Source organism: Berghia stephanieae, chromosome 1 (genome assembly GCF_034508935.2).
Source record: "Berghia stephanieae isolate SIO BIC M18660-M18661 chromosome 1, UCSD_Bste_1.3, whole genome shotgun sequence".
In the NCBI taxonomy this organism is placed as follows: domain Eukaryota; kingdom Metazoa; phylum Mollusca; class Gastropoda; order Nudibranchia; family Aeolidiidae; genus Berghia; species Berghia stephanieae.
Genome location: NC_088360.1, coordinates 124,835,290 through 124,848,486, shown reverse-complemented (window position 1 = coordinate 124,848,486; position 13,197 = coordinate 124,835,290). Strand labels below are relative to the sequence as shown.

The window sequence follows — 13,197 nt, the reverse complement described above, 5'->3', positions numbered from 1 at the left end:
TAACTTTGTTATTTATTGTTCGATTTTGTTGAAGTAAAGTTTGTTTTTCATGTTTTAAAAAGTTCTATGTAAAAAATCTGTTGTTTTCTCTTTTGGGGTGAAACCAAAAATCACTTTGTGGTACCTACTCATATTTTTTATTGGGTCATTTAGATCGGTTCCTAGCGAGGTTATAAATGTGGTAATCGTATGTAGATATCAGATAGCTGGCGACGTCATAACCCGTAGTTCATGAGTCAGGGGTGTGGTACTTTTGGCTTTTGATCTCAGTAAAAGTCGACGCTGGCAGCGAAGATATGATGATTCCGAGGGCCTGGTAAATTTTCTTTCTTTGTTGTAGACAATGTATACAGTGATATAAAATTATGCCGTTTTGACCGTGAGAAAGAGGCATGTGTGGTTTTTAAACCAATACATTCTGCTTATAGTCCCAAATTGTCTGTTCTTTATCTAAGTGTGTGCATTTAATGAAGGATAAAATCAACCCTGCTTAAAGTCAATCAAATTTTATGGTCCGGCAGTGTTGGTTTTATCAGGATTCCACTGTAGATGCCATGTACTATTTTTATAACTGTTCTTAAATCGCGTAATGGTAAAGCTCTTAGCTTTCTCTATTTAATCTATTCAACTACAATCATAGTTGTTTCCCCCCCCCCCCCCACCCCTTTGTTTTTGCTTGCTCAAGCCCAAGTAAGATCTGTCCCCGCGGAATTCTGCCATATTTGGGGCAAGATTATGCCAAAAAAAAAAGGAAAATTATGCCATAAATTCGACATTATGCCATAAATTATGCCAAAAATCCGACATTTGTGCATGTTCTTGCGTGCTTTTGCAACCCCAAAAATCTAATTTTCACAATAAATATGAATACTGATAGGTTTAAAAGCTACATCTTCATTAAAAACGACTAAAAAGCAGAAATATATACCAGACTATTGCTTGTATTTTTTAGGGTCTTACTGCGCTTGCAACACATTAAGGTCATATCAGCGCCAGTAAAGAGGAAGAAAATGGGATAGTAAAAAGTTCTAGAATTACAATTAATAAAGCATCCAAGAAAAAGTAAGACATAGGGGAACTAGGAACAAATCGGGATCAGATGTAGATTCCAAGAGCATACCACCAATGTACTTAGTTTGAGATCATCTATAAGTTTCATCCGGACACAAGCACAAAATCCAACAAAGAGGAATACACTCAAATGCTTACATAATTATACATTGAAAATAACAAATATAATAATACATAACAGAGAGATGATTTACGAGGAAAAAAATACAAGGCCAACATTTTCTGTAGAGAAAAAAAAAGAGGCAATTTTTTATTTTTTTTATTTTAAGCTTTTTGCTGACGGATGCGGAAGGCCACAGGATGCCGATGCGGCCGCATTTTCCTGGAGGGACAGTAAGATGAGCCGCATTTTCTATTTCTAGTCTCCATTTTGGTTATTTTACTTAATGTTACACATAATGGATATTCAGACCCTTTTTCTTTTCAAGTGTTGTTATGATAATCATAACATTATTAACATTGTACATGTACTAATGTTTTGTTACTATATTTTAGTTCTTTTCATAATTCATATCCAAGCTAGAGACTATTTTCTCTAAAACTGCCTGTTATATGACAGCAGCAGCTACTAATGGTGTCACTGTTACACACTTTTGCGATAATTGAACTGATATCTATTAACTTTCAGATGCTTTACAATAAAATATCGTTTTCCACCAAAATATCAAAATCAATTTTTTTGAAAGATCTTCCTAATAATTAGACCCAAACCGCCACATGTGAAACCAAATGATGCTATTCCGTTTCAGAATAAAACTCAAGGCCACAAATAACGGACAAGTAATGATATTATTGGGGGCTAGATGTTTTCAAGGGTTTTATGGCGCCATTGTGACACATACCACAAATGTGAGTTCAGCGCCGGTATAAATGTAAGAAACTTATAGATTTACAAATGAAAGCATACGAGAAAAGTTAAGAGAAAGGGGAATGGTTCAAGAGCACAGTATGTATCTATGTAGTTTGAGATCACCTAAGTCTCATCGACATAAATCACAGGAATATAATCAAATGTTTAAAAACCATGTATATTAAAAACGAAAAATAAGGGAATAAATATTATCTCCCAAAACCATAACTACACATTTGACAGTTTCTCTCCCTGCCATGGTTTCGGTCATGACAAAATTAAGTACAATCTCATTCCAAGACAAAGACAGAAAGAAAGCAAGTTGGAAAACAATATAGGGGGATAGAACAGTAAAGGAAGGTGCCCCAAACGTAAACAAAGGTCGAGAAGCACGTGGCAGACCACATGTTCCTGTCTTGACAGCTCACGTTCCAATGTAAATAATAGAAAAAAATAACCTTTAAAATTTGGCTGTTAGGTGGCAAAAGAAACACATATTCATAAATACTCGATCATGCATCAAATAATGTCTAGATATGGTTATTTTATGGAACAAAAGGTAAAATTTTCTAAAATTTATCAAAAGTTACAGTCTATCTATTTTTAGACCAGAGCAAATTATTGCGCTGGTGTGAACAAAACGAGAATTATTCGGAGCCTGATTTTCATAATAATTTTGCCTTATATTATTATTTCTGCAACTGTTAGATTTTATGTAAACATATTTTCAATACTGAAAGTGTATTGCCTACAACTCAAACTACAAAATTGGGAGACCTATATTGTGCGTAAATTATTCCGGTCCCTAACGGAAATCACTAGCAACTTGTTATTGTTTACGTTTGGGGCACCTTCCTTTACTGTTCTATAGACGACACAACATGTGACCTCCCTGCCCACTACGGGAGGTCAATAGATCCCACCCAGCAGATGAGATAGAAAGGTACAAAAGCTAAGAGGGATCAATGCACCACCCTCCCCCCGCCACACCCACAAGGAGGGATGGCAAATGAAATCGAATTTCCCCGACACTTCAAGACAATCCGTTATTGCAAGATCTCTCCCATTTAAGTCGCAAATGTTACATGGTTTACATCTTCATATCCTGGCGAAAAATAGAGCAAAATCATGATAGGAAACAATGAAGCCAAAAGATACATATTCTTGAGTTATTTCTTTATTTACAGCATTCATTTTCCTTCAAACTCATCACATGAAATCAACATCAGTATCAGTCAGTATTTTAAAATACAAAACAATGTGATAGTACAGTAGAACATGAAAGTAACGTACTCGAAAATAGCGAGTAAAATCTAAATCCCTGTTTTTTCCCCTTATTTGAGTCAATAAAATTAGCATGAAAGTAGCGAGTATGAAAAAGAGGTCAACTCGGAAATAACGAGCATTTCCTGCCCCAGCCTAGGACTGCGAACGAAGTAAAGCAAAACAAGAGACAATGGCAATTTAAATATTTTTAGCCTAGCCTCTTTTCTTTTCTTATTTTTCGTTACGAGTAATATTACATAGTAGCCTAGTCTGTAGTAGTACATAATAGGCGAAACAAATTTGGGTGGGGGTTGGGTTTGTGTGCGTGTGTGTGTATTGGGGGTGGGGGTCAATTATTCACCTAATGAGATGCCACGCGACGCGCGAGGTAAGCACATGTCAACATGCCTCACTTCGCAGCATCGGTCAGCGAGTAGCATCGTTAACGAACGACACGATCAGCGAGAGAGGGGAGTGTGGAACCATTATTTCAATGGGTCAGTGATTGAGTGATGCGCTTGCTTACCTCATCAAACATGCCGAGTGCATACAAACACGCGCGCACACGCACACACACACTTCTATGTTCTTGTTTTTTTTCTAGTCATGATTTTACTTGAAAATAAAAACAACAAAAAACCAAGCATTCTGCCACTTCTGTGAAGAAATTGAAATAGGGGCGACGGCTTTTACTCGAATTACACACTGAGGGGAATAACCAGCAATATTATAACCTTTCCTGGCAACTCGGGAATAGCGAGAACTCGGAAATAGCGAGTAATCAGGAGTGGACCCGTCGAACTCGCTATTTCCGAGTTCTACTGTATTTCGAACCATCGTTACAAAATACAGCATAAGAATTAGAAAAGCAAATAACAAAAAGCATAAATGACATAATTCATTATTTTTATCATTAATATTGTATTATTATATCACCAAAAGTGTAAACTTACATCTCCAAAAATATTTTCTTTCCCTAGTGATACTGATACCAATCGTTCATTATGTTAGAAAAAACTAAATGCACCAGCCTCTTTCATTCATAGGGAATAGATGTTAATGATGTTTTATAAAAAAACAAAAAAACAAAATAAACATAAACATGAATTTAATGTATACATATGCCAGGATCATATCACATTGTCCAATGTGAATTTAAATTAAAAGAAAAAGGGAATAAGGGGCTGGTACAAATAGGGGACAGAAGTAGACTTCAAGAGGTGTCTGTCAATTGCTGTTTGATTGATATTATCACTTAAAACTAAAACTCCCATCCTGATGATATAAATATAATCATAAGGGTTCACTTAGAGAAATACTCTCATAAGCTTACAAAATATATATTCAAAACAAAATACTATATATCAGTACATAGCAGAGAGATGATTTACAAGGAAAAAATATAATCTGAAAAAAATTAACATTATAGATTTGACAACTCTCCATTAAGCTAAGGACTCCATCCAGGGCCAAGACAAAAACCAAGTAATCTCACTCAAAAACAAAAACAGACAGCAATCTTAAAAAGGGAAATAGGTACAAGAGGAAAGGAGACGCAGCAAGAGCGACTACACATACCATGGGAGGTTACGACTCTATCCCTTATCTGGTCTGACACATCTGCACAGTGCAAGTAATGTCAACCTGACTCAAGAGACACTGCTCTTATAGTAACCCAATGTGGTTCTTGTGAAAAATTTCCCCTTAAATTGTAAAGATGAAAAATTACCCCCTTCGCCATCAAGTCGTCTCATTCCAGGACGAAGGACATGTATAGAGACAACCTGTTATCCTACTTCAATTAATGTCAACCATAACTAAAGATAATCGTTATATGGACACACCTGTCATAATAATAATAGACTCCCATGAGATTAAGGACAAGAAAATATAAGCAAACCATCACATCCTCATATTCCTACTATTATGTAGATAAATGTGAGGAATTTTAGGGAAATGTACTATATGTGAGCCAAGGTCAAAAGGTGCCATATGCCAAGTGCACCAAGGTTGATGAATAAGCTAATTATACTTTTATTAGGTTGTACCTTATATATGTATGTATATGAGGGGTGGGGGGAGGCGGGACATAACAAACATGGTCTAATATAGCCCAGACCAAGGAGGTCAACATTTTCCCACCCTAAGAATTCCACCCAAAAAAGAATGGGGATATATGTCGAAGAAAATTATCATTTTCTACACCTTAGATTACAATCAACCACAGCGAGTCCAAATTCGAACCTTCAATTTTGTAATTGTAGTGCTGCAAAGAACTGAAAATAATTAACAATCTTAATTACACACAAAATACAATTCATACCCCCATCTGCACCAGCTCCTCCAACAGATGATTCCCATAATCCAGCCAGTTAATGGGATTGGCTGTCATACATACTGTCTTCATTCTGTTTTCGTCATTGTAAGTCTCCATCTTAGCACGCAGTCTGAAGATGTATGGCTTAAACAGAGCCTCCTGCATGACATTGTCAAAGCCAATTTCATCTTCCTCTCTCATGGCCCCCAACTCATCAGCTTTGAGACCCAAGATAACCTCAGCAGAGTCTTGGAAACAAGTGACCCACTGATTATCTGAATGATCAGCAATATTAGTACTCAAGATCATGCGCCATTTAAAGTTAGGGAATTCTCTTGCACATTTCTCACACCTAAAGAGACCATTGCCAAGATTAATCACTTTCTTGTTGCATTCTGGGGTGGGGCAAGCCTGGTACATGCAATTGTCTCTTTTCAAAAACACAACTGTTCCTTTGGCCGTGAAATAATCTGCCTTGTCACCTTGACCCAGGTTTTCCATTTTGGCCTGGATGAAAAAGCAAAGAAAGGAAAACAAAGCATAAAATACAAAACCATACTAAAATGAAAGCTTAGAGAAAAATAATAATAATAGTAACCTATGTATACTCACTTTAAAATTAGTTTGTTTAGCATTTTTCATTTCAAAAACTAATCAAATAATATATCAATATAACCATTGGTACAATAATTTTGTCAAAGCAGTCAAAAGTTCATGTTTTGGTCACAATTGCTATAAACACGAACTAATAAAGACATGAAGAGTACACTAAAACAGGGAATACTGGTGTAGACAAAAATCTGCTAAAGCATAAGATACATTACCTAACATAGGTGCCACTGCAAAAAATCTTGGCCACGGAAAATTACTATCTGAATTCCCAGCCCTGAAAGCCAGGATCAGGTCAAGCCTCCTCTCTCATTCTCATATGTATACACACGCGTACACCCCCCCCCCCCCCTCTATGCACATACACAACCAACCACAATGCAATGCATGAAAACACTAATGACACTACCAAGCTTACATAGGCTAAGAAGCAAACAGTATACACTAATAATGCTATGGACATATTGGAGGTAGTACAATATAATAGTATCTTGGTCAATTACCCCCTCCCCCCCCCCCCCCCCCCCCCTCAACCCAAGAAAATAATATTATTATAATATTCAACATCAACTACATTCACTTAAGACAGATAAAATATCTTTTGATTGACCAAAAAGGTTGATAGCAAATTAGCCCATAAAATTTATTATCCTAGAACATTATGTGTCTGTTATTTCATAGCCCAGAATTCAGGGATAACCTGGTAAAGTGACACCCATAGTACCAAACAAAGCAGATACTAATTTGAAGTCTTGTGCCTCACTCTGGACTGATCTTTACATTTTCAGATACCTCAGAGAAGCACAAACTCAGAGATGATCTGATAGATCTTCAACACAACCATAATGACAACACCAAGGATCACTCTGCACCATATGTATGAAGGATGTTGTTAATAAAAATTATTCTGCTTAAACAGTAGCTTGATTAACTACATTAAAAAATAAATAAATTGAAATTCAAGAATATTTGTTGTTATCATCGTGAGATAAAAGAGATTTCAGTTGGATAAAGCACATGCACACACACAGAGATATGCCAATTCAGGAGGCAAAACTTTACTTCACTTTTACGCAAACACATTGACGGACCCTTTCTGAGCGCTGGGCTCCAGTAAAAAGACATTATATACTTACAGACAGAATACGACATTAAAACTAAGGAGGGCATCCATACCTGTGAGAAAGTTTTCCAATTCGTTGACTGACTTGAACCAGAAGCACCATCACTCTGGAAGGAGCTAAATTCTCGGTTGCGGCCTTCACTATCAAACCACCCTCTAAGAGTGTGTGCCTCCTTTGTGTCGGGGTTGATCATCATAGTGGTACCGCTGCTCACAGACAATGAACGCCCACCAAAGTCAGATACACGAGCCCCCTTCAAAGCCAGAATGGGAAAGCCATCGCCCTCAAATTTAACAGCATCATCACCCCAAAGAGTAAGATTGACAGCAACTCCAGACTGGTCTACAATTGAAACGTCTCTCTTTTGAACTTCTCTATTAGCTTTAGTCATGATGGATGCCACATCCTTAAAAGACTTGACAACACCCATCACATCAACATTAGAATTGGGTTTGGAATTTTCAAGTTTCGAAATGGGAATGAAATCAAAGGTCAAAGCTGGCAATTCATCACCATCATTACAGAGCTCAATGATCGTTTCTCCATTCATTGTCATCTCATAGTCACAGTTAAGATGATTGTACTGCTTATTTGCTGTTTTCAAGGTACATTTGGAAATGTAGTAAACTTTATTCAACTCAAGCATATTATAAAATTGGTCAACTTGATCATTAAAACCAGTGCAACGGATTTCCCCACTCTCATCCAAAAGATTCACATTGAAGAGACGCCCCTCTCCACGTGAATTATTCCAGGTTTTAATGTTAGACTTGTTGGTGACTCTGGCCCTAATCCTCCATCTATTCTGATAAGGAGTCAGTGTGGCAATGGGATGTACACGGGTTGAGCCTGGTGTGCCTGGAGTTGGGACCTTATTTGCCTTTGGAGTAGTTGCAGTTTTATTGTTGACAACAGGATTCTTGAAAGAGAGAAAAAAAAGAAGCAATTATCACTGTAAAACTCATAGATAGAAAGATTACTTTTAGTGAATATAAGTTTGAATACAAAACATTGTTATTGAAAAACAAACTGAAAATATTTAACTATATAATGCCTATAAATAGTCAAACCACAAGTAGCCAATAAAAAAAAAGACAACCCCCCCCCCCCCCAAAAAAAAAACACCAAAAAACTGACACACAAAAAACAAAAACAAACAAGCACCAAAAAACAATTAACAAATTGGTCAATTATTCACTATAATCTAGCAGAGATATCAGTTTCTGATAGCATCGAAGTACATAAAGAAAAAGAGAGTGAGTGGACCAAAATACATACCTAAAGTAGTACTGAATGAATCTCATCTCATAAAATACAACTGAATATACTATCCTCTCAGTATTACATGTTGCAAACTCAATGCATTATTTATCAATATTATATTAAAAAAAAAAAAAAGACAGAAAAATATATTTGTTCGAAAAATTATAGTACCACTGGTACCAGACCAATATTTTTGCTATATTATGTTGGACCATATATCATTTATCGAGATACACATGATCAATGACCAGAAATAAACCACTAAAGTCATGAAATTTTTTACCAACAGCATACGGAGCCATGTTCATCAAGGGTAGATAACTTCAACAGTTAAACAAATACTATTTCTTTCAAATGAGTGTAATCTTTGCTAAAAGTGGTATGTGATTACCAAAATTTGAGAGATTTAGCTTGATTAATAATAAAGTTATAGATGGGATTTTTTTGCCAATCCCACTATCCCTGTTGTCTTCAAGTTTCACTGTATATGTACGACAAACTACCTATTCCTAAACCACCATCCCAGTAATGCTCATGGAACACAAGACCTGCAACTGACCTGAACTTGGAGGACTCCTTTTCCATTCCCACTCCCTACCATAGCACTTTGTCTGTTGGCATTGTTCTCAGGTTCATTCAATTCTGACAAAGATGGGATTTGAGCTGGATTGATTTGGGTAGGATCTCCGATCTTGTCACCAACATTTGAACCTGTGAATATAAAATAAGACATCTTTTTAACTTTGGGACTGGAAATGTCCTTTGCTGCAAAATTGCTTTCACTGGCGAAAAATGAATAGCTGTACTGGTAAAGTACTTGCTCCAAATGGGGACCTGCGCCTTGACCTTTTTTTTTTGACACTACTGTCCATCACATGATTAGATAGTCGGATGTTATAAGTGACAGAAAGAACATTGCAAGAGACAAGCGTCCTTACCCCTTACAAAGTAAACGTCCATTTGACACTCCAGCAGTGAGCTGATAAACGGCCCAGTGACTGAGCTTGTTGCCATTTTTTTTTTTGCCACAAAAAATGACAGAAGCTGGCATAAATGTTCACCTCCCAAAGTCCTGGGTTCACTCCCCAGTGGTGTCCAGCTCTCAAAATAGCCCAGATTTACTCCCCACTGGTGTCTTCCTCTCATAGCCCCAGGTTCACTCACCACTGATGTCCACCTCCCAAAGTCCCAGGTTCACTCCCCAGTGGTGTCCAACTCTCAAAATAGCTCCGGATTCACTCCCCACTGGTGTCCATATCCAGTGGCACAGTGTTTACTCCTCAGTGGTGTCCACCTCTCATAGCCCCATGTTCACTCCTCATTGATGTCTACCTCCGCTAGTCCTGAGTTCACTAGCCGTGTCCATATTCATATCCCGTAGCACTGGGTTCATCCTGTCCATAGCCAAATCCCACAGCCCTGGTTTATTTAACTCCCAAGTGTCCACCTCTCATAGCCTTTGTCACTTTTCTCACACCCCACTGGTGTTCACCTCTCATTGGGTTCAATCCCCGATGGTGTCCACCTCCCAAAGTTCTGGGTTCACTCCTCACTGGTGTCCATATCATATATATATTATTATTATACTATTACACTTAAGGGTGGCGGACCTGTGATCACTCCCCAGTGACGGCCATCTTCATCTCTGAAAGCATAGCCCCGGGTTCACACATAATTATTTTTATCATCATTAAAGTTCTGATTAAAACTGGACATACAATAAAATATACAAACAGGGACTATCTATACACACTTAGACTAGGGAGTTTAATAGAATTTCTAAATGTACCTCACACACTTGAAACCAATGTCATATGAAAGAGCTGGCAACACAGATTACAAAACAGTTTGAATTTTGTTACTATCTTGATTAGAAATGTAGTTACGGCAGTTCAAAGTCTGAAATTTCAGACCGATTTTTACCCCAAAATTACCATTGCAAAGTTGTGACCGAAAACGCGTGATGTTAATAAAAAATGGTTAAAACAATCAATATGGAGTTATCATATATTGTATACCAAAATGTTCGTCTTATCGAGGACAATGCATTTACATTAATAAAGAGGAAGATAAACATTTTAAATTAACACATTATTACATAATATGACGCAAATGTTACATAATCAAAAACTCGGCTAGACGTAAGAAAGAATTTGCTCTATCACTTTTGGATTTATCCTAAATATCTCACTGAAACAATTGCAAATAATTACCCACTTTTAATTAATACATAGAAAATAAAAAAGGGTTTGAGAGTATTTAAATGAAAAGATATAAACATGTTGTGTAATGACATAATGAGTTTATTTTTACCTATGGCAATTTAATTGCATATAAATAAAATGGTAGATTGAAAAAGTTCAAATAAATTGAAACAGATTCCCTATTATAATTAGAAGGAAAGTTCTGGCTTTTAATACCTTAAAAAATTCTGCTGAACCACTTTGGGTTTATTGCTATTACATCATTTGAACTGACAATTAATATAATTTTATCCCCCCCCCCCCCACCCCTTCTCTCTCAATGTATGGGGGTGTCAAAACTAATAGAACTTCTTACCAAAATAATTATTAAGTCTAAGGCCTTTAAAATATGGATACAAATGATAAACATACCTAAACATATGGGAAAGAAACTTGATGGCAAAGTAAAATAAAATAAAATTAAAGCAATTGGTATTTTTAAAATATCGATATTATTAATATCGAATTTCACAAATAGAAGAAATATAAGAACTTTTAAAACAAAAACTATAAAATGCCTATAAATAAAGTTGGAAAGTATGTATTCAAAATAAAAACATAGTAAATAATAGTACTGAAAATATTATGGACTAAATTTAACATTATACATAACTAAATTTAAAATATCGATATCGCCCGGCAGCCATGATGAGAAGATAATGTAAACAAGGCATTTCGGCGCAGAGTTAAAAGGTGTCTGCGCATCGATATAGAGCCCTGAAATTTGGCATGAATAAAGTTTAGATGTTATTCTAAAAACAAGCGTTTAAATTTTAAAAACACACGCGGTAAATAAAAAAATAAATGCATTTGAAAATTGCCAAATTTTAACTTCACATAACTTCTGGAATTATTAATGGATTTTTCCTTAATTAGATACTTTGGTAAAAAATTCAAATTGGATTGAGCTCAATGAAACCTATATCATTTTAAAGTGCTTTTCAACACGATACTAATGATACCAAAATTGTGAAAATCAGATAAGCAGAAGAAAAGTTATGTTAGTTTAAAGGCTGAAAAATGGTCTTCTATTTGCCTTTGTTATTTACGGACGGACTTTGTGACCTGAAAAGTGTTGCATTTCCGGTAGTAACCACCATTTGGATTTCAAAACTGGTCTTAAAATGGCCGCTAATATTTGAGTAAGGATTTTGCTGGAACGAATTTCATGGATGCGGTATACACCTTTGCCCTGAATTTAATTTTATATAAAAGTTAAGATGTTAAATAAACGAGCCAGCATGAAATTTTGATTTACCAAGTTCTAATCTTTTAATTATCCAAAGCTAAATTATACCCTGTTTTATCCATAATCAAAAGTTATACTAAATTGTCAGTGATTTTAAAATAAACTACACCAAACGATAGAGTAATTTCTCCTGAAGAAAATAAGACATCAATCATTAAAATCCACCCATAAACAAAAAATCTATGGAACTTTTTCTGAGACCCATCATTCAAAAGTCCAAAAAATCGGGTCACAGCCACTAGCCCATTTATCGGCTCCCTGCTGGAGGGCCAAATGGACGTTTACCAAAGTACCTACCTTAATTGGCACCATTTAAAAGGAAATTGAAAGACGAAAATAATGATACCAAAATATCTGCGATATTCCTCTTTATAACGAAGTTATGCATCTTTAATTGGACCCCCCAAAACGCGAACGGCAATTTCCAGTCACAACTTTCCTATGGGCGAGTTGGGTCAAAATTTGACTGCCACTGCTGCTGCTCACTAAACTGCCTACTTAGACCGTCTAATTTAGACAGACTTAGAGACAGTCAAAAGTCCGAGTACCTATCATGTGGATTTTGTGGTGCGATCGGATACCGAATGAGATAAAAGTCAGAAGTCAGGTTGATATTTTTAGATATCTTAAAATAAAGCGCCTGAAACAAACAAACAAAAAACAATTTGAAAGTACACTGTTCATGTGCAATATAAATATTAGAGTAAAAGTGGGTGTCACCGTGTCGTATACCTTTGTTCGTGACCGTAACATCTAGAAGAATAAGGACTTTTCTGTCACCATTCACGATATTACATAAGTACTTGTTGACTTTAATAATTGCATTGTTGTCCATGTCCCCACTTTCTATGAGATGGTTATGCTGTGCGGGTAGCATAACGTGAGAATACATGTAATCCCCATCTGAAACAATAAGGCGGTAGCGATCAACTGCATTATTTGCCGCAGATGATCCAATCTTCCTTGCATTGATCAGCTGAAACACTGGACTTTCGGGAGTTTGACCATTAAGAATTCTTACAATTGCACCTCTACTCAGATTCATGGTTGAGAAATTTAATTTACAAATAAAACTGTTAACACTTTTCTATTAAAGAAGCTGGAGAGTATTGTAATTATTTTGTGGAGGTTGCAGTTTCGTTTTGTTGCTAAGAATAAGTAATGCAATCTGGCGCGCTCGGATGTAAACAGGAAAGCGGAATATT

General features: G+C 36.2%; 1 protein-coding gene across 1 annotated transcript; it reads right to left on the bottom strand.

Moving 5' to 3' along the window:
• Positions 1–3,082: 3,082 nt before the first annotated feature.
• Positions 3,083–13,189, bottom strand: LOC144963033 (replication protein A 70 kDa DNA-binding subunit-like). Its single transcript, XM_078896633.1, has 4 exons — positions 12,725–13,189; positions 9,060–9,211; positions 7,290–8,156; positions 3,083–6,011 (listed from the first exon to the last, which is right to left on the bottom strand). Exons 1-4 carry the CDS (start codon positions 13,035–13,037, stop codon positions 5,505–5,507), a joined length of 1,839 nt encoding a protein of 612 aa, XP_078752759.1. The 5' UTR covers positions 13,038–13,189; the 3' UTR covers positions 3,083–5,504.
• Between the last annotated feature and the right edge of the window lie 8 nt (positions 13,190–13,197).